General features: G+C 43.1%; 1 protein-coding gene across 1 annotated transcript; it reads left to right on the top strand.

Annotated features, from left to right (window-relative positions):
* The first annotated feature begins 16,066 nt into the window (after nt 1-16,066).
* On the top strand, nt 16,067-22,413 carry pyroxd1 (pyridine nucleotide-disulphide oxidoreductase domain 1). Its single transcript, XM_046334636.1, has 11 exons — nt 16,067-16,397; nt 16,490-16,570; nt 16,783-16,902; nt 18,768-18,896; nt 18,991-19,064; nt 19,164-19,452; nt 19,684-19,786; nt 20,963-21,075; nt 21,188-21,310; nt 21,456-21,593; nt 21,777-22,413. The coding sequence occupies exons 1-11, from the start codon at nt 16,320-16,322 to the stop codon at nt 22,023-22,025; spliced, it is 1,497 nt and encodes a 498-aa protein (XP_046190592.1). The 5' UTR covers nt 16,067-16,319; the 3' UTR covers nt 22,026-22,413.
* Nucleotides 22,414-22,976: the final 563 nt, after the last annotated feature.

Genomic DNA, 22,976 nt, shown 5'->3' with positions numbered 1-22,976 from the left:
CGAAGGCTGATGACATAAGGGGAAGCGGATAACGATTCTTAACCGTTATGTCATTCAGCCCTCGATAATCCACGCAGGGGCGCAGAGTACCGTCCTTCTTCTTAACAAAAAGAACCCCGCCCCGGCCGGAGAAGAAGAAGGCACTATGGTACCGGCGTCAAGAGACACAGACAAATAATCCTCGAGAGCCTTACGTTCGGGAGCCGACAGAGAGTATAGTCTACCTCGAGGAGGAGTGGTCCCCGGAAGGAGATCAATACTACAATCATACGACCGGTGAGGAGGAAGGGAGTTGGCTCGGGACCGACTGAAGACCGTGCGCAGATCATGATATTCCTCCGGCACTCCTGTCAAATCGCCAGGTTCCTCCTGAGAAGTAGGGACAGAAGAAACGGGAGGGATGGCAGACATTAAACACTTCACATGACAAGAAACGTTCCAGGATAGGATAGAATTACTAGACCAATTAATAGAAGGATTATGACATACTAGCCAGGGATGACCCAAAACAACAGGTGTAAAAACGGAAAATCAAAAAAGAAATAGTCTCACTGTGGTTACCAGATACTGTGAGAGTTAAAGGTAGTGTCTCAAATTTGATACTGGGAAGATGACTACCATCTAAGGCAAACATGGGCGTAGGCTTGTCTAACGGTCTGAAAGGAATGAGAAGTCCATGAAACAACCCTCAGCCCCAGAGTCAATCAAGGCACTGCATGTAGCACCTGAACCGGTCCAGCGTAGATGGACCGACATAGTAGTACAAGATCTAGATGAAGAGACCTGAGTAGTAGCGCTCACCAGTAGCCCTCCGCTTACTGATGGGCTCTGGCCTCTTACTGGACATGAATTAACAAAATGTCCAGCAACTCCGCAATAGAGGCACAGGCGGTTGGTGATCCTCCGTTCCCTCTCCTTAGTCGAGATGCGAATCCCTCCCAGCTGCATGGGCTCAGTCTCAAAGCCAGAGGAGGGAGATGGTTGCGATGCGGAGCAGGGAAACACCGTTGATGCGAGCTCTCTTCCACGAGCCCGGTGACGAAGATCTACCCGTCGTTCTATGCGGATGGCGAGAGCAATCAAAGAGTCCACATCTGAAGGAACCTCCCGGGAGAGAATCTCATCCTTAACACTGCGTGGAGTCCCTCCAGAAAACGAGCGAGCAGCGCCGGCTCGTTCCACTCACTAGAGGCAGCAAGAGTGCGAAACTCAATAGAATAATCCGTTATGGACCGTTCACCTTGGCATAAGGAAGCCAGGGCCCTAGAAGCCTCCCTACCAAAAACTCGGTCTAAAAACCCGAATCATCTCTCTTTAAAGTTCTGGAACTTGTTAGAGCAATCAGCCCTTGCCTCCCAGATAGCTGTGCCCCATTCTCGAGCCCGGCTAGTAAGGAGTGAAATGACGTAAGCAACCCGAGCTCTCTCTCTAGAGTATGTGTTGGGTTGGAGAGAGAACACAATCTCACACTGCGTGAGAAAGGAGCGGCACTCAGTGGGCTGCCCGGAGTAGCAAGGTGGGTTATTAACCCTAGGTTCTGGAGGCTCGGCAGGCCAGGAAGTAACAGGTGGCACGAGAAGACTCTGGAACTGTCCAGAGAGGTCGGAAACCTGAGCGGCCAGGTTCTCCACGGCATGGCGAGCAGCAGACAATTCCTGCTCGTGTCTGCCGAGCATGGCTCCTTGGATCTTGACGGCAGTGTAACGAGCGTCTGAAGTCGCTGGGTCCATTCCTTGGTCGGTTCCTTCTGTCATGCTGGTGATAGAGGACCCAAAAGCGACTAACAGAAACAGAGTTTATTCAAGTCCAAACAGGGAATAACAGAAATCCTCTAGTCTGTAGAGGGGAAAAACAAGAGAAGCGGCCACAGACTGCAGGTCGCTTCGGGTAGGCGCAGGCCGTAGTTGATAGAGACACCTGCTCACACGCAGCATCTGATGAAGGCAAAAAACACGACAGGACAGGGCGAAACACAATCACAGCATGGTGAATACTAAACAAGGAACCGACGGGACAGGAATGGAACACAAAGGAATAAATAGGGACTCTAATCAGGGGAAAGGATCGGGAACAGGTGTGGGAAGACTAAATGATGATTAGGGGAATAGGAACAGCTGGGAGCAGGAACGGAACGATAGAGAGAAGAGAGAGCGAGAGAGTGAGAGAGGGAGGGGGAGAGAGAGGGATAGAAGGAGGGAAAGAACCAAATAAGACCAGCAGAGGGAAACGAATAGAATGGGGAGCACAGGGACAAGACATGATAATAAATGACAAACATGACAGACTGACTCTCATCAACCTTCCCACTCAAGAAAACACTTCAAACTGTAACCAGTGCCTGCAACCTGGTTCAGGTTGTCAGTCAACCTACCAGGATATTTACAAACAGCACAGGAATGAAACCATCAACATGTATTGATCACATCTTTACTAATTCTGCAGAAATGTGCTTTAAAGCAGTATCCAGATCCATCAGATGTAGTGATCACAATATAATAGACATATGTAGGAAAACCAAAGTTCCAGAGGCTGGGCCTAATATAGTGTATAAAAAGTCATACAAGAAGTTTGGTAGTGATTCATATGTTGATGATGTAAAGAATATTTGCTGGTCTGTGGTGTGTAATGAGGAGGAACTGGACGCTAATCTTGACACGTTTATGAAATTGCTTATTCCAGTTACTAATAAGCACGCACCCATTAAGAAAAGTACTGTAAAAACTGTTAAATCACCTTGGATTGATGAGGAATTGAAAAATTGTATGGTTGAGAGGGATGAGGCAGAAGGTATGGCAATTAAGTCTGGCAGCCCAACTGATTGGGAAACGTACTGCAAATTCAGAAATCATGTGACTAAGCTAAATAAAAATACAATTAAAGTATACTATGACACAAAGATAAATGATATATAGAATGATAGTAACAACGCGTTGGAGCACTTTAAATGACATTCTGGGAAAGAAAGTCATCTCGGCTCCATCATTCATTGAATCAGATGGCTATATTCATCAAAAAACCCACTGATATTGCCAACTACTTTAATTAATGTTTCATTGGCTGGATAAACAAACTTAGGGATGACATGCCAGCAACAAACGCTGACACTACACATCTAAGTATATCTGACCAAATTATGAAAGACAAGAATTGTACTTTTGAATTCCGTAAAGTCAGTGCGGAAGAGGTGAAAAAATAATTGTTGTCTATCAACAATGACAAGCCACCGGGGTCTGACAATCTGGATGGAAAATTACTGAAGGAAATATCGCCACTCCTATTTGCCACATCTACAATTTAAGTCTACTAGAAAGTGTGTGCCCTCGGGCCTGGAGGGAACAGGGCAGAACAGAACACAACAGGGCAGAACACAACAGAACTATTAGGTAGAACACATTCTGCTAGCGCTCCGTACTTGCTCAAATAGCTGACAATCAGCCTGTTACCAACCCTTAGTAAACTTCTGGAAAAAATGGTGTTTGACCAGTTACAATGCTATTTCACAGTAAACAAATTGGCAACAGACTTTTAGCACGCATATAGGGAAGAACACCCTACAAGCACGGCACTTACACAAATGACTGATGATTGGCTGAGAGAAATTGATGATAAAATGATTGCAGGGGCTGTTTTGTTAGACTTCAGTGCAACTTTTGACATTATCGATCATAGTCTGCTGCTGGAAAAACATATATGTTATGGCTTTAAACCTCATGCTATAACGTGGCCAAAGAGTTATTTGTCTAACAGAACACAGAGGGTGTTCTTTAATGGAAGCCTCTCAAACATAATCCAGCTAGAAGCAGGAATTCCCCAGGGTAGCTGTTTATAGACCCCTTGCTTTTTTTCAATCTTCAGTAACGACATGCCACTTTGAGTAAGGCCAGTGTGTCTATGTATGCGGATGACTCAACACTATATACATCAGCTACTACAGCGACTGAACCGATGGCAACACTTAACAAAGGACTGCAATTCGTTTCGGAATGGGTAGCAAGGAATAGGTTAGTCCTAAATATTTCCAAACCTAAAAGCATTGTCTTTGGGAGACTAATCATTCACGACTTAAACCTCAACTACATATCGTAATGAATAATGTGGAAATTGGGCAAGTTAGGTTGACTAAACCGCTTGGAGTAAAACCCTGGATTGTAAACTGTGATGGTCAAAACATATTGATACAACAGTAGCTAAAATGGGGAGAAGTCCACAATAAAGCGCAGCTCTACCTTCTTAACAACACTATCAACAAGGCAGGTCCTACAGTCCCTGGTTTTGTTGCAGTAAGAGGGACTTGGGAAAATTGCAGCTGGTTAAGGACAGGGCAGCACGGCTGGCCCTTAAATGTACATGTAGAGCTAACATTAATGACATGCATGTCAATCTCTCATGGCTCAAAGTGGAAGAGAGATTGACTTCCTCATTACTTGTTTTTGTAAGTGGTGTTGACAAGCTGAAATACCGAGCTGTCTGTTTAAAATACTCGGACACCCATGTATACCCCACAAGACATGGCACCAGAGGTCTCTTCACAGTCCCCAAGTCCAGAACAGACTATGGGAGGCGCACAGTACTACAATAGATCCATGACTACATGGAATTCTATTCCACATCAGGTAACTGATACAAGCAGTAGAATCAGATTTAAAAAGTAGGTAAAAATACACCTTATGGAACAGCGGGGACTGGGAAGTAACACAAACATAGGCACAGTCACATGCACACACACACATGATAACATCGGCACCATACACACACGTACACATGTATTTTGCATTGCAGATACGTGGTAGTACAGTATGGGCCTGAGGGCACACACTTAGTGTGTTGCGAATTCTGTAATGAATCTAATGTCATGTTTTTAAAATGGTATAACTGCCTTAATTGTGCTGGACCCCAGGAAGAGTAGCTTCTGCCTTGGAAACAGCTAATGGAGATCCATAATAAATACAAATACTCCACACCATTAATAGTTTCAGACATGCAGAGACACAATGTTGAGCTCTTTTATATCTTAAATCAAATGAACGTATCATGAACAAACCAGTGCGCTTATGAATACTTCTAAATGCTTTACAAATTATCATTAAATTGTATGCTCATAAATGTAAGACAACATGTAGACTCAATGAGGCATACATATTATACACGCAGACATACACTATAATACATGAGTTACTCAACAGATACATGTCATTTCAGGTATTGGATCGGGAGGGTGTGACGCACTACATTAACCTGTGTTTGATTAATACCATTCCCAATGCCAGCAGAAAATGACACCTGTATTCCACTGCTTTTTAACCCAGACACGAGAGGATATAAAAAACATAGCACAGAGGTTAATTAAGCTGATGATGCCATACACAGACCAACCATTAAGCCCCCAAACATGGCTGCCGCTGTGTGATGGGGGTCAAGCTCTTCAAATGAAGGTGTGCCAAGCTCTTCAAATGAATAACACGCACATAGCCTACCTCTAGGATAATGTACATCAAGAGTAGTCAATTAGACAGGGGTCATTCACATCGACGGAGATGTTGTTGATGCATTGCAATACTGATTGCTGATGAGATTTGTCTATCAGTGACAATATCTCCGGCGATACAATGAACTACTCCATTATACTCTCTCTCTCTCTCTCTCTCTCTCTCTCTCTCTCTCTCTCTCTCTCTCTCTCTCTCTCTCTCTCTCTCTCTCTCTCTCTCTCTCTCTCTCTCTCTCTCTCTCTCTCTCTCTCTCTCTCTCTCTCTCTCTCTCTCTCTCTCCATCCATCCATCCATCCATCCATCCACCAGCTAGACAGTCATATGCAGGCTGCCATCTATCACTCACACCACATCACCATATTCCTTCCATTTAGAGATCATTGCTCGCTGCTAATAGCAAGTTGGACATGTCTTTGAACAGCGCTCCAGAAGAAAAAGAAAAGGCCCTTCCGAACAGCTCATAGAAATGTTTGAAATACGTATGAGGTCCAGAAATTAATCAAAAACATCAATATCACAGCAGGGAGGGATAGAGTATGTATGAGAGAAATAATACATTCATTGTGGCTATAGCACCTTCAGATGCCAAGTACAACCTTTGCTTTTCAGGCCACTTTTGGTCATTTGCCTCAATTTTGTAAAGTTTAATATACAGGCAATTCAAGTTGAGAATTGCCATTGACTGAGGAGAGAACTATTACCCTGGAAGACTTCTGGATATGTTCTATTATTATATTGAAACAAAAAACTCTGTTTCAGAATTGTACTACAGGCCTTATCATGTTTTTTAAGGGTTCGTAATATAATGAAAGCGTCCAGGCCTTCAACCATGTAAACAATGCAGATTTAAGATTTTTATTCAGATCCCCATGAGCTGTTGAAGAAGCAGCAGATGTTCTTCCTGGGGTCCACACAAAACATAGAACATTACAAAATACAGAGCACTAGTGGACAGGAACAGCAACAGACATTTAAACAAAGAACACCACGACTAAAGAACAATGCGACTATTTACTCAACAAAAAACAATAAAAAAAATAAAAAATAGTACTACTAAGAATAATGTGTGTGTGTGTGTGTGTGTGTGTGTGTGTGTGTGTGTGTGTGTGTGTGTGTGTGTGTGTGTGTGTGTGTGTGTGTGTGTGTGTGTGTGTGTGTGTGTGTGTGTGTGTGTGTGTGTGTGTGTGTGTGTGTGTGTGTGTGTGTGTGTTCACATTCCTCATTGTTTCTTGAGGTGTTGTTTTATCTGTTTTTTTAAAACTGTTTTTTTTTATTGATTGCACGAGTTACCTGAGGTGAAAAAGAGAATTCCATGTAGTCATTGCTCTATACAGCTGTGTGCATCTCCCAGCCTCTGTTCTGGACTTGGGGACTGTGAAGAGACTGTGTCTCGTGAGGTATGTATTGGTTTTTGAGCTGTGTGTTAACTGGCTGAACAGACAATTCAGTTCTTTCAGCACGTCAATAGTTCTTACAAAGACCGACATTGAGTGATGCAGTCAATCTCCCCTCCAATCTGAATCAGGAAGGACTGACATAATTGACATTTGCCCTCCATGTACATGTGAAGGCCAGACATGCTGCTCTGTTCTGGGCTAGCTGCAGCTTTTCTAGGTCCTTTTTTGCCACACTTGCTCAAACAACTGGGCAATAGTCAAGATGCAACAAAATCAGCTTACGGGACTTGTGTGGTTGCATGTGATGTTAAAAAATAAGAGCATCTCTTCATCACAGACAAACCTCTCCCCATCTTTACAACAATATAACCAATATGCCTTGACCCTGACAATTTGCAATCTAAGGTAAGACCAAGAAGTTTAGTCTCTTCTACTTGCTCTACAGCCACATTATTCATAACCAGATTCAGCGTAGGTCAAGTACCTAGAGAGTGATTTGTGAGAAATACATGGCTTTTGGTTTTAAATACTGTATGTTCAGGACAAGTTGATTCCTAGCCACCCATTCTAAAACTGACTGCAACTATTTGTTTATGTTTTTCACTAGCTGTGGATGCTGACCTGTATCATGTTGAATCATCTGCGTACATAGACAGGTTTTGTTTAATGCTAATGGTAGATCATTTGTAAAAACAAATCTAATAGAGAACAGTAAAGGGCCAAGACAGCTCCCTTGTGGAATACCACACTTTACATGGTTTACAATAGAGAAGCTATCATTAAAGAATACCCTCTGTGTTCAATTAGGTAGATAGCTATCTAGCCATGATATGGCAGATATCTTATTATCGACATCTTTCAGCCAATCATCAGTCATTTGAGCGAGTGCATTACATGTTGAGTGCCTTTCCATATAAGCATGCTGAAAGTCAGTTACAGTCCACTAACACACTCAGTAGTTTTCCATCTAGGTTGTCATTACCAGGTGATTTGTCATGATTGATGGACAGCAATTATTTATCCACCTCTCCACACTAACTTTACAAAATTTAAACAAAAATGTATGTAATTATTAGGTATGTTATGCATTAATATGATGACCACAGTCTGTTGTTCACATTTCATGCCTAAGAACAGTATGGGGATGAGGTAGTTGCATGGGCTATTTACAGATGGGCTATGTCCAGGTGCGCTGTGAGCTGCTCTGACAGCTGGTGCTTAAAGTTAGTGAGGGAGATTTGAGTCTCCAGCTTCAGTGATTTTTGCAATTCGTTCCAGTCATTGGCAGCAGAGAACTGGAAGGAAAGGCAGCCAAAGAGGAATTGACTTTGGGGGTGACCAGTGAAATATACCTGCTGGAGAGGGTGCTACGGGTGGGTGCTGCTATGGTGACCAGTGAAGTGTTCCAAAAACACCTTTTCATATGATTTCCCCTTTATTTATAAGGGGGTTGCCTGCAACCTGATTTTTTTGCTACGCCACTAGCAAAAAATGTGCTTTTTTAACCCTTCACATGTGATATTTTTCACTTGTGAAATCTTGTTTTTTCCGTAAGGGGGGTGCCACCAGCCAGGTCTGAGGCCATGACAGAGATCAGCCACAGATGTATTGGCAAGAATACATTTCTGCACTGCTAAATGTTGCCTAGAATCAAGTCAATAATTGTGTGATTACCTGACAACACCAACAAAAAAGTAGCAGTGCTCAGGGACACTTGATATTAAGTGTGTATAAACGCTCTGGGGATTTGCACCTGCAACCTTTTGGTCTGGAGTGCATTAATGTCTCAGCAGGGCCACCAGATATTTGTTTTTTTACCTAGAACATATATCCGCAGTACGGTTACGGTACAATGCTTTTCCCTGGTTTACAAAAAGGTCCATTATTATTATTTTAGACCATTTCCTCCAAAACATGACCCACTCTACTTCTAAACACACTGCCCACTTAATGTGGAAGTCAGCCGTACCAACGTGTCTCAGGAAAACCTGTTTGACTAACGTCAGCTTGCAGGCGCCTGGGACTTGCTAGAGCACAATGAGCCAAGCCCTCCCCTAACCCGAATTGCACTACGCCCCATGGGGCTTCCGGTCAGCTGTGACTAAGGCTGTAGTAGCGCCCCAGGACTGCAATGCAGTGCCTTAGACCGCCACGCCACTTGGTCAGCACCATTTTGGGTACATGTGCGGATAATCTAGTACAAAGGTACATTTTTCTACCCAATATATTCGATATAAAGTACAATCATTTCTGCACTTTGAAATGTAGGTGGGGGCAATGTACTGGTGGGGCTCATTAGCATTTTTGTGTGCATGGTCTAAAATATGTCATATTTCTGTGCCAACCCGTCAGTGGAAATGTTGTACCAGTTTGAGGGGTGTATCATCATGTTGATGAAGGTTGAGCACGCCATTTGACACGTCAGTGCTTCAATTGCTGTAAGTACTTCTGACAATCAAAAGTTGCACTGTTAAAAGAGGCTACTATGCAACTTCCTGTAGCTTATTGGCAGCTGGTACACACAAAGTTAATGTTTAGTTTTCAATTAATGATTTTCTACTACTTACAAGTGGGATATTGTAAAATTCACAGTAATTTGCTGTAGCTAATCTGTCACTCAATGACCTGAGGGTGTAGCAGAGAAGTGGTTATTACAATGACATGGTGACTATCAATAACTGAAATACTGTATGGGGTCTTTGGTATTACATGTACTTACGTCAGCCTTTCAGAGTACGGTTACGGTACAATGCTTTTCCCTGGTTTACAAAAAGGTCTTGCTGGAGATCTGACCATGTACAAACTTATTGTTTACGAACAGAATACAACAGAGCAGATTCACTGGGACGACATTCCCTCTCATTGGAGACCTAAAAGAGACAGCTGAATGCCCCTTTAATAAGCCACACCTACAATCTTCTGATTGGCTGCCCCTGCTACACTATAATCCCCGAGGCATTTTTTACTTTTTACTTGACTGGCCTAGTTAAATAAATACAGATGATTGTTTCACAAGTATCATTATGACGTCCAAAGCTTCGTTTGATCGTGTAGTTTTTCAAAACTGCGAGATCCCATTGATTTTGCTGTGGTTAAGTGCTCCGATTCCAAGTTGGTTGCAAACACCAACCTCTACTTTGACACTGTACTTACAATGTATAGTTACAAATTTTTAATTCAGAGTTACCTGAATGGTAGCTCAGCAGGTAGTCTGGGTCCTGGGGACCACACTCACAGATGATAGGGAAAGGTGTTGGATCCTGGTGAAGGCATATTGTTTCGAAAAATAGTTGTGACACCACACTTTCTGCACATTGTTGTTAAAAAATATATAATTTGTAAAGTATAAGCTTCTATCCTAAATAATGCCATAGAATCACAGTTTTTCACAGCAAAAAAAGGGGACGAAGGGGAAACTGTAACAGATAGTAGGCTACTAAGACCCACGATTAACCACTGCCTCTCAGAGATTTGATTTATTGTGAAATAAACTTATTTATGAACATCAACTGTCTTTCACTGCTGACCAGCAGCTGTCACTAATTTGCATTGTGTTAAAAGCACAATTTGGTCAAATTGGTATAGTATACTGTCAATGAGCAAGTAATGTTGCATGTTGTCAACAGAAGTCAGTGAAAGCACAGTAGGTTACTGGCATGTATTACTAGTTGCAGTAAGTTGCCTGTAAGGTACTGGAAGTGTTTTGCCAGTAACTTATTGAGAATTTTACCATAACTTACTGACAAATGGTTTCCAGTTAAGCAATTACTAATTCACACTATCGTCTGGCAACATGTTGCCATTAAATTACTGGAACATCTTTAAAGTACCACTCGCCAGTGACACATCCTCTTAAAACAAGAGGATGTTAAGACTAGACAGCTTAAAAGGAGGGGCTCCCGGGTGGCATGGTGGTCGAAAGCACTGCATCTCAGTGCTAGAGGCATCACTACTAGACCCTGGTTCGATTCCAGGCTGTATCACAATCGGCCGTGATTGGGAGTCCCATAGGATAGCCCACAATTGGCCCAGCATCGTTAGGGTTTGGCTGGCTTGGGCCATCATCGTAAATAAGAATTTGTTCTTAACTGACTTGCCTGGTAAAATAAAAATAAATTGTATTGGCATAACCATCAAACATGTAAAATACTACAACACTGACAGTTGGCACAAATATGCATATATTTAACCATGCCCCAAATATGCTAATGAGCCCCATCAGTACATTGCCCCCACCTACCAAAGCGCAGTGATGATTGTACCTTATGTTCAAAATATTGGGTAGAAAGTTATCCCATTATACCTACAAGGTACCAAACTACAGTTTTCTGGGGGCAGGAGTGGAACAGGGGGCGCGGCTAGCTGCCTAATGCTGGCTATTCAGTAGTGATATGGAAATGAAGCACTGAGCATTTCCAACCAATTGTGTCGAAAATAGGTTGATTACTCAAGATTTTATAAACACGTTGTACACTAGGGGCACTTGATAGTCAAATTATTATAGATGACGTCCCACACACCATAGGGCGTTCGCAGGGTAGCCTTTTGTCTTCTACCAAACCAATACCGAACCAATCAGGTGGTTTATCAATGAAACAAAGTTTCTGATAAAGTGATACAGGCATCGGGCACACTGCTTCGAAGTACACTGCTTAGCAATTTTGACGCAAGCCTCGGAGCTCCAGTATCAAATGTAACATCCCTACTATCCAGCAGCCTGATGGTCTGGGAGTAAAAGCTATTGGGGGGCAGGAGGGGGACAGAGGGAGCAGAGAGCTGCTTTGTGGTGGATATTCAGCAACTTGATTAGGTTGATTAGGTGGTGGAGTTGCCCTACCAGACTGTGATGCTGCCCGACAGTATGCTCTTGATGTTGCACCTGTAGAACACTGTGAAGGCTCTTGGGGTCAGGGCAAATTTCATGAGTCTCCGGCCCTGCCTGGTTCCTCCTGAAATCCACAATCAGCTCCTTTGTTTTGCTGACGTTGAGGAAGAGCATATTTACCGCTGTTGGTAATCAGGCCTACTGCTGTCGTGTCATCAGCAAACTTGATGATGGAGTTGGAACTGTATGAGGCCATGCAGTCGTGGGTGTACAACGAGTACAGGAGGGGACTGAGGACGCACCCTTGTGGGGCCCCCGTGTTGAGGATCAGTGTGGAGGAAATGTGCATACCTTTACCACCTGGGGACTGGCCATCAGGAAGTCCAGGACTCAGTTGCATGGGGAGGAGTTCAGTTCCAGGGCCGTGAGCTTTGTCTGCAAATGCTCTGATGGCATGGCTAGGGATGCCATCTGGGCCGGTAACTTTGCGAGGGTTGACACGCTTGAATGACTTACATACAGTAAGTCCTGCATAGAGACGGTAAGCACGTAGCCCTCGGCTATCCTCAGCAGCTCTGAATCGTTATACTCGAAGCGTGAGAAAAAGTGTTTAGCTCATCCGGTAGGGCGCGGTTGGTGTCTGCACTGTGACTGGCTTTCTTTTTGTAATTCGAGATCGTTAGAAGCCCTTGCTACATACTTTGTTCCTCTACTTGTGTTCCACCATCTTGATCGATCTGCATAGGTCATAGTTGCACTGTTTCGCCATGCAATTATCCCTGGTCACCTTGCAGTGTTTATAAGCAGCATCTCTCTCCTTCAATTTCCCGACAAGGCTGCCATCAATTGACTCGGGTAAGTTTTGAAAGACACCATCAGTATCACATCATCGATGTATTTCTTGATGAATCCGGTGAATGAGTCGGCGTATTTATTGATGTTACTCCCAGAGCCGCCCCAGAAGATATTCCAGTCCACGTGATTCAAAACATTCTTGGAGCATGGATTCTGATTGGTCAGACCAGCGTTGTACAGATCTGACCTCTGGAACATCCCTCTTGAATCTTTGTTTGTAGGTGGGGAGGAGCAAAATGGAGTCGTAGTCAGATTTGCCGAAAGGAGGATGAGAGAGGACCTTATATCCTTGTCGAAATGGCGTGTAGCAGTGGTCAAGAGTGGAATTTCCACGCGCTGGACAGTCATCGTGTTGATCGTAATTCGGGAGCACGGACATCAAATGACTTTTGTTAAAGTGAACACAACGAACTCTGCCTCCGGGTACACGGTCTCCAGTTTGTTTAGGGTCCAATGAAGATCTTTGAGAGCATTTTTGGTGTCGGCTTCGGGCGGGATGTACACAACCGTGGCGATAATGCCAGAGAACTCTCTCGGAAAGTAAAACAGTTTTAAAAAAGCAGCATTTGATCATCAAGTATTGCGAGTCGAGAGAGCACAAGCTCGAAGTTCCTGTACGTTTCTCCCATCGCAACTGACTTTGTTCTTGCTAGAAAAACACTAGAAAAATCACTAGGAGCTCGAGGCGAGTTTTGTAGGAGCTCGAGGCGAGGATACCATGTTCATCGGCGTCATCTTGCCATAGGCCCTGTATGACTCCAATAGATTTGATGTCCCTATATAAAAAAAGATGTCCCTATATAAAAATAGCAAAAAAGTCAAATGATTGATTGAGAGGTTGGCGCAAAATCTGTGCGCGCTGCAGTGTGTGTTTGGGGGCTCCGGAAAGCCACAGAGGTGGATATGTATGACTCCTTTCGGTTTTCATAAAAAGCAATAAAAAATGCTTCTCAGCTGTGGTAGGTTAAGTGGATAACGCGATACGTATCCACCTGTAATATTTGATTTTGATTTATAAGGTTGGGGTCAAGTTTACCTCACGGCCCACCACTACAGAGTTTAGTTAGCTTCTTAGCTAAGTGTATAAAGCCTTGGTGTTATTAGCCTTATAGCGGCCTATTTAGCTCAAACCAGTTCCTCTCTGACATTGAATGTACAGTACGTATTCAGACGGCATAGAAGTAAGAATCGAGGCTACAGGGCTGCTGAAGGCGGTGACAGACCCCAGACTTTAAGTTTACAGTCACCAAACAAATTACTCCAGTCAAAAGCAACTAACAAATATCATACCCTCAAAAAATGCTAACCTCCCCTGTTATTGGTGAAAGGTTAGCATGTCTTGGGAGTATGATATTTGTGCATCTGTAACTTTCTCACTCATCATCATTCACGATTCATTCGGGACTATCTGTAATCATGGTAGCAGCCACATTAATGTAGAAGTGTTTAGCAGCATATTCTGTCCTTATTTACATTAAAAGTTACTCCAAAATGACACAATACATTATTTACCATTCATTTATATTAAGAACAAAATCATCTGAACCACAACCAAAACAAACAGCAAATGCATCCAACACATTTGTAGAGTCCCAAGCTTGATGTAATCACTGCGTGCCAGGAATATGGGCCTAAGCTAAGCTTTTGACTACTTTAATACACATACAGTGCATTCAGAAAGTATACAGACCCTTTGACTTTTTAAAAACATTTTGTTACGTTACAGCCTTAATCTAAAATTGATTAAATATATATATTTTCTCATAAATTGACACACAACACCCCATAATAACAAGGTAAAAAAAGTTCTTAGAAATGCTGGTAATTGATTAAAAAGAAAAAACATAAATACCTTATTTGCATAAATATTCAGACACTTTGCTATGAGACTTGAAATTGAGCTCAGGTGCATCCTGTTCCCATTGATCATCCTTGCAATGTTTCTACAACTTGATTGGAGTCCACCTGTGGTAAATTCAATTGATTGGACATGATTTGGAAAGGCACATACCTGTCTATATAAGGTCCCACAGTTGACAGTGCATGTCAGAGCAAAAACAAGCCATGGGGTTGAAGGAATATTTCTGCAGCTTTGAAGATCCCCAAGAACACAGTGGCCTCCATCGTTCTTAAATGGAAGAAGTTTGGAACCACCAAGACACTTCCCAGAGCTGGCCGCCAGGCCAAACTGAGCAATCTGGGGAGAAGGGCCTTGGTCAGGGAAGTGACTTGTCAGGATCAAGGGAAAGAGGAACAGAGCAAAGTACAGAGAGATCCTTGATGAAAACATGCTGCAGAGCACTCAGGACCTCAGACGGGGGCGAAGGTTCACCTTCCAACAGGACAACGACCCTAAGCACACAGCCAAGACGACGCAGGAGTGGCTTTGGGACAAGTCTCTGAATGTCCTTTAGTGGCCCAGCCAGAGCCCGGATTTGAACCCAATCTAATATCTCGGGAAAGACTTGAAAATAGCTGTGCAGTCACTGAGCTGAGTACCGGCTCTTCAAATGTTCTAAAGCTTGAGATCCTGCACCACCATATAAAATATTACCTTGAACATTTTATGGAACTCCTGCACCTGAACTGTACCGGCACCCAAAATGAGTACAGGCACCTATTTCAGTCCAAGTCAGTCACTGACCATAACTAGACAAAAACCTCCAGGTTCTAAAAGCGTTCTAAACGTTTTCTTGGGGACGTTCCTGGAACAAACCGGGAACAAGACAAAAACCTGCAGGTGACCATGACTGTTTAAATTAAATGTATGTCAATTATGCCTTTGAAGTAAACTATTCTCAATGACATTTGACACCTGGGTTTTCACATGTGCAAACTGTTTTCACAATGCTTAGGTTCATGGTATCACATGTTACAATGTTGCATCCCCATTTTGTCACATTTATTTCACATGAGATCATGTTTCCAAATGTGCACACCCACACCCCGATCCCCAAATATAGGATAGACCCTACAAAGGTCAGTGTGGCCCAAGAGGCCAGGTTGAGAGGGCATTCAATCTAAGGGTGGAAATTGAAACTGTCAGGGCGGTGGTAATGTTGGTTTGTATGCATGATAGATTGCCCAGCCACTCTCCCTATATTGATGGGGGAAAGCTAGGGCATGCCTTATCACTGTTTCTACAGTGTTTTCTTTTTCCAATGTAATTTCTCATTGCGAAGATTTTATTTCTGTCTGGATGCCTCCATTCTCTATTTATATAATTGGTGACGCATGCTGGTGGCATCACTTTTTAGCTAGAGGAGAGAGAGCCATTGATTGAACTGTCCCAATAAAAAGGCCACACCAATTGTGTTTTGAAAATAATAAACATATGGTTTGTATATTATGAAAAATATTCTGGAGTAAAACTTGCATGCTTTTGCTAGTAGAGCTTTTTTTTCAATTTGTAGAGGAGAAAATCCATATTGCCTGTCTTTTACCATCCAGTATTTACAGGTTTCTCTCTGCATAATGAAATGTACTTTTGACCCAGCCGCTTGCCGTAGTTTGGACACAAACAAGGAAGTGCATTATATTGAAAATTTAGAGCAACAAAATAGTGGATGTAATGCATTTTAAACAATGTATTGCTACTTTATTTGACATAAAACAATTTGGATGCATACAATGCAGTTCATTAGAAACTGATACAATTAAATAGGCTATTATAGGTTAAGGACCTTGCGCGAGATCTCCAATTTCTGTCAATGCAGGTATGCTAGCTAGCTAACTTGTTAGTTTAGCTGAACAGCGATGGCAGCAAATCCCGGAAAAACATTCAAGTTTGTGGTCGTCGGTGGTGGTATTGCAGGTGTAACGTGTGCTGAGCAGGTGAGACCACTGTGCACTTTGTCAAACTGCCTGTACTGCCTGTAACATTATCGACTTGGCATGTTACACTGTTTTGTGATTGTCTTTGACAGCTGGCCTCCCAGTTCCCATCAGCTGATGTTGCTCTCCTGACAGCAGCCCCTCTGATTAAGGCAGTCTGCAACTTCAAACAGGTGATCATACACAGAAAGACGAGCTATCATGATTGTTAAATTGTGTCAGAGATAAAAGTTAGTCTATATTTTATTATAGACTACTAATCTGTTCAAAATAACATTAGTTTATGAGTTAATACTATAGCTATGTCTACAATAGATCTGTCCATAGTTCATCCAGTAATTTATAATGCCCTAACGGTAACCCATACACTCCCCTCCCTGGACAGGTATCTAAGACGCTGGAGGAGTTTGATGTGGAGGAGAGGCCCTCCAGTGTTCTAGAGGAAAAGTACCCCAACCTGAGAGTCATCCAGTCTGCAGTGAAAGCCCTTCATGCACAACAACATGTATGTTTAATAGTAAACACACACAGGCTGAAATGCATTAGATTAGGCTAATATATGGTATTTTTATGTTGATGTATACAGTTATTAATATAGATAGCTGTAATATATAACCTTTCAAATGTATTAATGTACACTTCATGACCAAAAGTATGCAGACACCTGATTGTGGAACATCTCTTTCCAAAATCATGGGCATTAATTGGTTGGTCCCCCCCCTTTGTTGCTATAACAGCCTCCACTCTTCCGAGAAGGCTTTCCACTAGATGTTGGAACATTGCTGCAGGGACTTGCTTCCATTCAGTCACGAGTATTAGTGAGGACGGGCGATTAGGCTTGGCTCACAGTCGGCGTTCCAATTGATCCAAATCAAATTTCATTTGTCACATACACGTGCTAAGCAGATGTTATTGCAGGTGTAGCGAAATGCTTGTGTTTCTAGCTCCAACAGTGCAGTAATATTTAACAAGTAAAATCTAACAATTTCACAACACTACACAAAATACACACATCTAAAGTAAAGGAATGGAGTTAAGAATATATAAATATTTGGACGAGCAATGTCAGAGTGGCATAGACTAAGATACAGTACAATCTAATAGAATACATTGTATACATATGAGATGAGTAATGCAAAATATGTAAACATTTATTAAAGTGACTAGTGTTCCATTGTTAAAGTGGCCAGTGATTTCAAGTCTATGTATATAGGGCAGCAGCCTCTAATGTGCTAGTGATGGCTATTTAACAGTCTGATGGCCTTGAGATAGAAGCTGTTTTTCAGTCTCTTGGTTCCAGCTTTGATGCACATGTACTGACCTCGCCTTCTGGATGATAGCAGGGTGAACAGGCAGTGGCTCGGGTGGTTGTTGTCCTTGATGATCTTTTTGGCCTTCCTGTGACATTGGGTGCTGTAGGTGTCATCTAGAATGTCATCGTATGCTGTAGCGTTAAGATTTACTTTCAATGTTACTAAGGGGCCTAGCCCAAACCATTAAAAAACAGCCCCAGACCATTATTCCTCCTCCACTAAACTTTACAGTTGGCATTATGCATTCGGGCAGGTAGCGTTCTCCTGGCATCCGCCAAACCCAGGTTTGTCCGTCGGGCTGCTAGATGGTGCAGAGTAATTCATCACCCAAGAGATCTCATTTCCACTGCTCCAGAGTCCAATGGCGGCGAACTTTACACCACTCCAGCTGACGCTTGACATTGCACATGGTGATCTTAGGCTTGTGTGCGGCTGCTCGGCCATGGAAACCAATTTCATGAAGATTCCGACGAACAGTTCTTGTGCTGACGTTGCTTCCAAAGTCAGTTTGGAAATGAGTGTTTCAACCGAAGACATGATTTTTACGTGCTTCAGCACTCTGCTTTCGCATTCTGTGAGCCTGTGTGGCCTACCACTTTGCGGCTGAGTCGTTGTTGCTTCTAGACGTTTCCACTTCACAATTTCAGCACTTACAGTTGACCGGAGCAGCTCTAGCAGGGCAAAAATTTGACAAACTGACTTGTTGGAAAGGTGGTATCCTATGATGTTGCCACATAGAAAGTCACTGAGCTTTTCAGTGAAGCCATTCTACTGCCAATGTTTGTCTATGGAGATTGCATGGCGGTGTGCTCGATTTTATAGAGCTGTCAGCAACGGGTGTGGCTGAAATAGCCAAATCCACTCATTTGAAGGGGTGTCCCCATACTTTTGTATATATAGTGTACCATTAGGTCCCAAGCATAAATCCCTGTCCAACACTACCACCTTCTGGATGTCTTTTCATCAATTACTATGTCATACATTGTCATACAGAGCATGCATACAGTACCGTGTATGCTATTAAAATGCAAGCACAACGTGATCCTGCTTCTCTCAGACTTTGCAGACTGTGGATGGTCTGGAGATCCACTATGAGAAGCTGTGTATCTGTAGCGGGGGCAGACCCAAACTCCTTACCCAGGATAACCCCTATGTGCTGGGGATACGAGACACAGATAGTGCCCAGGTACTTGACAATGGCTTCCCAGTTAAGATTTGCTTGTTTCCCCACACATTCTCTTCAGTTAATCTAGTACTCATGATGTCTTTTGTGCTGGCAGGAGTTTCAGAAGCGGTTATCCAAAGCCAAGCGAATTGTAGTCGTTGGAAACGGAGGGATTGCCTTGGAACTAGTGTGAGTATATCGACCTTATTTTTTGTCTGAATTGGTTTTGTTCTAAAATCTCAAGTGTGTACATATATTACAGCTAAATGTACTGTGTATTGGGTTCAGGTATGAGGTGGAAGGTTGTGAGGTAATCTGGGTAGTGAAAGACAAGGCCATAGGAAACACCTTCTTTGACTCGGGAGCAGCCCAGTTCCTGATCCCCTCCCTGGACACAGACAAACCAGAGCGAGCTGCTACCTGTAAGAGGGCTCGCTACACCATAGAGGGGCCTGCAGCTACGCAGGGCCTTGCTCTAGGTGGCGACAGACAAGGCCAGAGAAGAGGGTTGGAAGAGCCAGGCAGTGCCCTGGGACCAGACTGGCATGAAGGCATCAGTCTGAGAGGAGCAGAGGAGGTAAGTGTGCCTCTGTGTGTTCACAATTATAGAATACAACTTTAATATTGTTTTAGTAAAGCAATTTCATTAGTTTATAGATGGTTTATAAATCTATTATAAACTAATATAACACGTTGGTGGAAATGTATCCATTCAGAGATGGGAATGTGTCTGGAACAAGGAAAGAGAAGTCAGCCTGGAGCAGTAATTCATAGTAACCTAAGTTGTTTTAACTCTTGCTGTGGCCAGGTGTCTCACAGGGTGTCTGTGGAGTACCAGTCTGAGGTGAAACAGATCTACACTCACCAGGACTTCCTGCTGTCACCGCTTGCCTCACAGACAGCAGACACTGGTGAGAGGAACCTATGACTCTATGACAATGGAACACATACCGGTGTGAAAGAGATGGAAATATGATGTGCTGGAAATGTGTTCGTTTCCATGAATCAAATAGTAAATTATACTGAACAAAAATATAAACGCAACATGCAACAATTTCAAAGATTTGACTGAGTTACCGGTCATATGCATCGGTTGGTCAAAGATACCTTAAAAAAGGTAGGGGTGTGGATCAGAAAACCACCATTTGACTCATTCATCGTGACACATCCTTCGTATAGAGTTGATCAGGCTATTGATTGTGGCCTTTGGAATGTTGTTTTCCACTCCTCTTCAATGGCTGTGCGAAGTTGTTGGATATTTCCGGGAACTGGAACACACCGTTGTACACGTCGATTCAGAGAATCCCAAGCATGCTCAATGGGTGACATGTCTGGTGAGTGTGCAGGCCATAGAAGAACTGGGACTTTTTCAGCTTCCAGGAATTGTGTACATATCCTTGCAGCATGGGGCTGTGCATTATCAAGCTGAAACATGAGGTGATGGCGGTGGATGAATGGCTTGACAATGGGCTTCAGGATCCCGTCCCAGTATCGCTGTGCATTCAAATTGCCATAGATAAAATGCAATTGTGTTTTTTGTCCATAGCTTGGGGCACTCTGTTCACAACGTGGACATCAGCAAACTGTTTGCCCACACAACGCTATACACGTGGTATGCGGTTGTGAGGCCGGTTGGATGTTAGAGAAATTAACATTCAGTTCTCTGGCAACAGCTATGGTGGACGTTTTTGCAGTCAACATGCCAATTGCACGCTCCCTCAACTTGAGACATCTGTGGCATTTTGTTGTGTGACAAAACTGCACATTTTAGAGGGGTGTTTTGTCCCCAACACAAGGTGCACCTGTGTAGTACTCATGCTGTTTAATCAGCTTCTTGATATGCCACACCTGTCAGGTGGATGGATTATCTTGTCAAATTAGAAATTCTCACTAACAGGGATGTAAACAAATTTCTGAACTACATTTGAGAGAAATAAGCTTGTTGTTCACATGGAAAATTTCTGGGATCTCTTTATTTCAGCTCATGAAACATGGGACCTAAAAACGTTACATGTTGCATTTATATTTTAGTTCAGTATTGTTGATTTATCTTTTCAACCACTGTACTGTTTTCCCCTACTATATAGGCTCTTGGCCAGTGTACGCTCAGCTGACCAATGGGAAGACTTTTGGCTGTGACTTCATCGTCAGTGCCACAGGAGTCGTGCCAAACACCGAACCTTTCCTCCATGGAAACAGCGTAAGGAAAATAAGTTTAACAGATGCTAGATGTTTCATATCATCCATTATTTCCTGACAACTCAGGCCACTTGTACTCAGAAGCAATATTTGTCCATACATATTCTGTTCAGTTTGCGTTAGCCGATGACTCTGGGCTGAAAGTGGATGACCACATGTTGACAACAGAACCAGACATTTACGCTGCTGGAGACGTATGTACAGCAGGCTGGGAGCCAAGCCACCTCTGGCAGCAGGTACACAGACCACACTGAATCACGTTATGCTGCGCCTGACTATTCCTTTGGGTATGAGGCCTTTTGGATTTGGTGGTGAACTATCCTGTCATCAATTCAGTCGTGAGATATGACATGATATCCTGTATGCATCTCTCCTCTGTAGATGCGTCTGTGGACGCAGGCCCGTCAGATGGGCTGGTACGCAGGGCGGTGTATGGCTGCTGATGTCCTGTCTCAAACCATAGAGCTGGACTTCTGCTTTGAACTCTTCTCTCACATTACAAAGTTCTTCAACTACAAGGTGTGTGTGAAGGCAAAGTTGCTAATGCTTTTCTACATCAGTTGTTGACGTGTTCAATCTGCTTTTATGGTGTGTTCCCTGCAACAAGATGCATTTCCTGTCACGTTGTAATAACAAGTCATCACTTGACTTGAAATGCTAAATAAGGTGTGTCCACTTGACGTGCTGTTTTCTTCCCTCCAGGTGGTTCTGCTGGGGAAGTTTAACGGCCAGGGTCTGGGTCTGAACCAGGAGTTGTTGTTGCGCTGCACTAAGGGCCATGAGTACGTCAAGGTAGTGCTGAGCGGAGGGAGGATGTTGGGAGCAGTCCTTATTGGAGAGACTGACCTGGAAGAGACCTTTGAGAACCTCATCCTCAACCAGATGGACCTAACACCCTACGGAGAAGAGCTACTAAACCCCAACATAGACATAGAGGACTACTTTGACTGAGCCTGTGTGTCTACCTAACACCCTATGGAGGGTTACTACTCAACCCCGACATAGACCACTTTGACTGAGAGGCCAAGAACTTCCTCGTAAATCACTACTAAACTGGACGTCTGCTTTAGCCCTGTTTATATCTGGTGCTAACACGTCCTGATCTTGCCCACATTTTTAGACTGGTGTAGATGATTTTAAAAAAAATTAAAAACCTGATTGTGATCAGATCTTCCTGACCACCTCCGGAGGTAGTCAGGGACACATTGTATCTGGATTGTGTAAACAGATCTGGATTATCAAACCATTTAATTTGTCCCTCAAATCATTGACAGGTGGCACTATTGATCCAATGTGTCAGTATTTGTTTTAACATAAATAAAACGTGATTATTTTGAAACCATATCTGTCAAATAATTTGCATACAGGGAGGGACCAGGTCATCTGGTAACAATGCAGACACAGTGGATAGATAGTCTTGTTCCCACAGCAGCCCTTAATGCTCAGATCAGTTTTATTTTTCAAATCCATTTTGGAACACTGACTGTCCAAACAGTGACCTAATCGGATGTGTGTGTTCAGACAACAGTCATTTGCTAACATGGCTGCGCTAGCTGTCATAGTAACAACAGATGTGTGTGCAGTGGTGTAGGCTGATTGGTGCTTCCTATCCCTCGGAAGTTATCTACTGTAGCAAGCTAAAGTGATAGCAATGCCTGCCATGGACATTTCCCAGTTCCTTTCAAAATCATAGTGTAAGAACAGAAGCTAGGTAGCCATTTAGCTGTTTAGCACAGTCACTCATTTGTTTGTAAACAATTAACAAGCTAGTTAGCTACCACATGTTCTTGTCAAACTGTCAGAGTAGCGAGGAAGCAACACGATATGCCAAATTACAATCTAAAAACCACTTGAGAGCAAATAAACCAGGTTTGACCGTTCAGACAAGTCTCATATGGCCAG

This window comes from Oncorhynchus gorbuscha, unplaced genomic scaffold (assembly GCF_021184085.1).
Source record: "Oncorhynchus gorbuscha isolate QuinsamMale2020 ecotype Even-year unplaced genomic scaffold, OgorEven_v1.0 Un_scaffold_8:::fragment_2:::debris, whole genome shotgun sequence".
NCBI lineage: Eukaryota > Metazoa > Chordata > Actinopteri > Salmoniformes > Salmonidae > Oncorhynchus > Oncorhynchus gorbuscha.
Note: the sequence above shows the minus strand (reverse complement) of the source record. Positions and strands in the feature narration are given on the sequence as shown.

What these genes read in the sequence shown, in the direction of transcription:
- pyroxd1 (XM_046334636.1), top strand. Translation starts at nt 16,320, where the DNA reads ATGGCAGCAAATCCCGGAAAAACATTCAAGTTTGTGGTCGTCGGTGGT. An exon ending in CTCACAGACAGCAGACACTG is followed by an intron (nt 19,787 to 20,962) that starts GTGAGAGGAACC and finishes CCTACTATATAG; the next exon opens with GCTCTTGGCCAGTGTACGCT. An exon ending in CAAGCCACCTCTGGCAGCAG is followed by an intron (nt 21,311 to 21,455) that starts GTACACAGACCA and finishes TCTCCTCTGTAG; the next exon opens with ATGCGTCTGTGGACGCAGGC.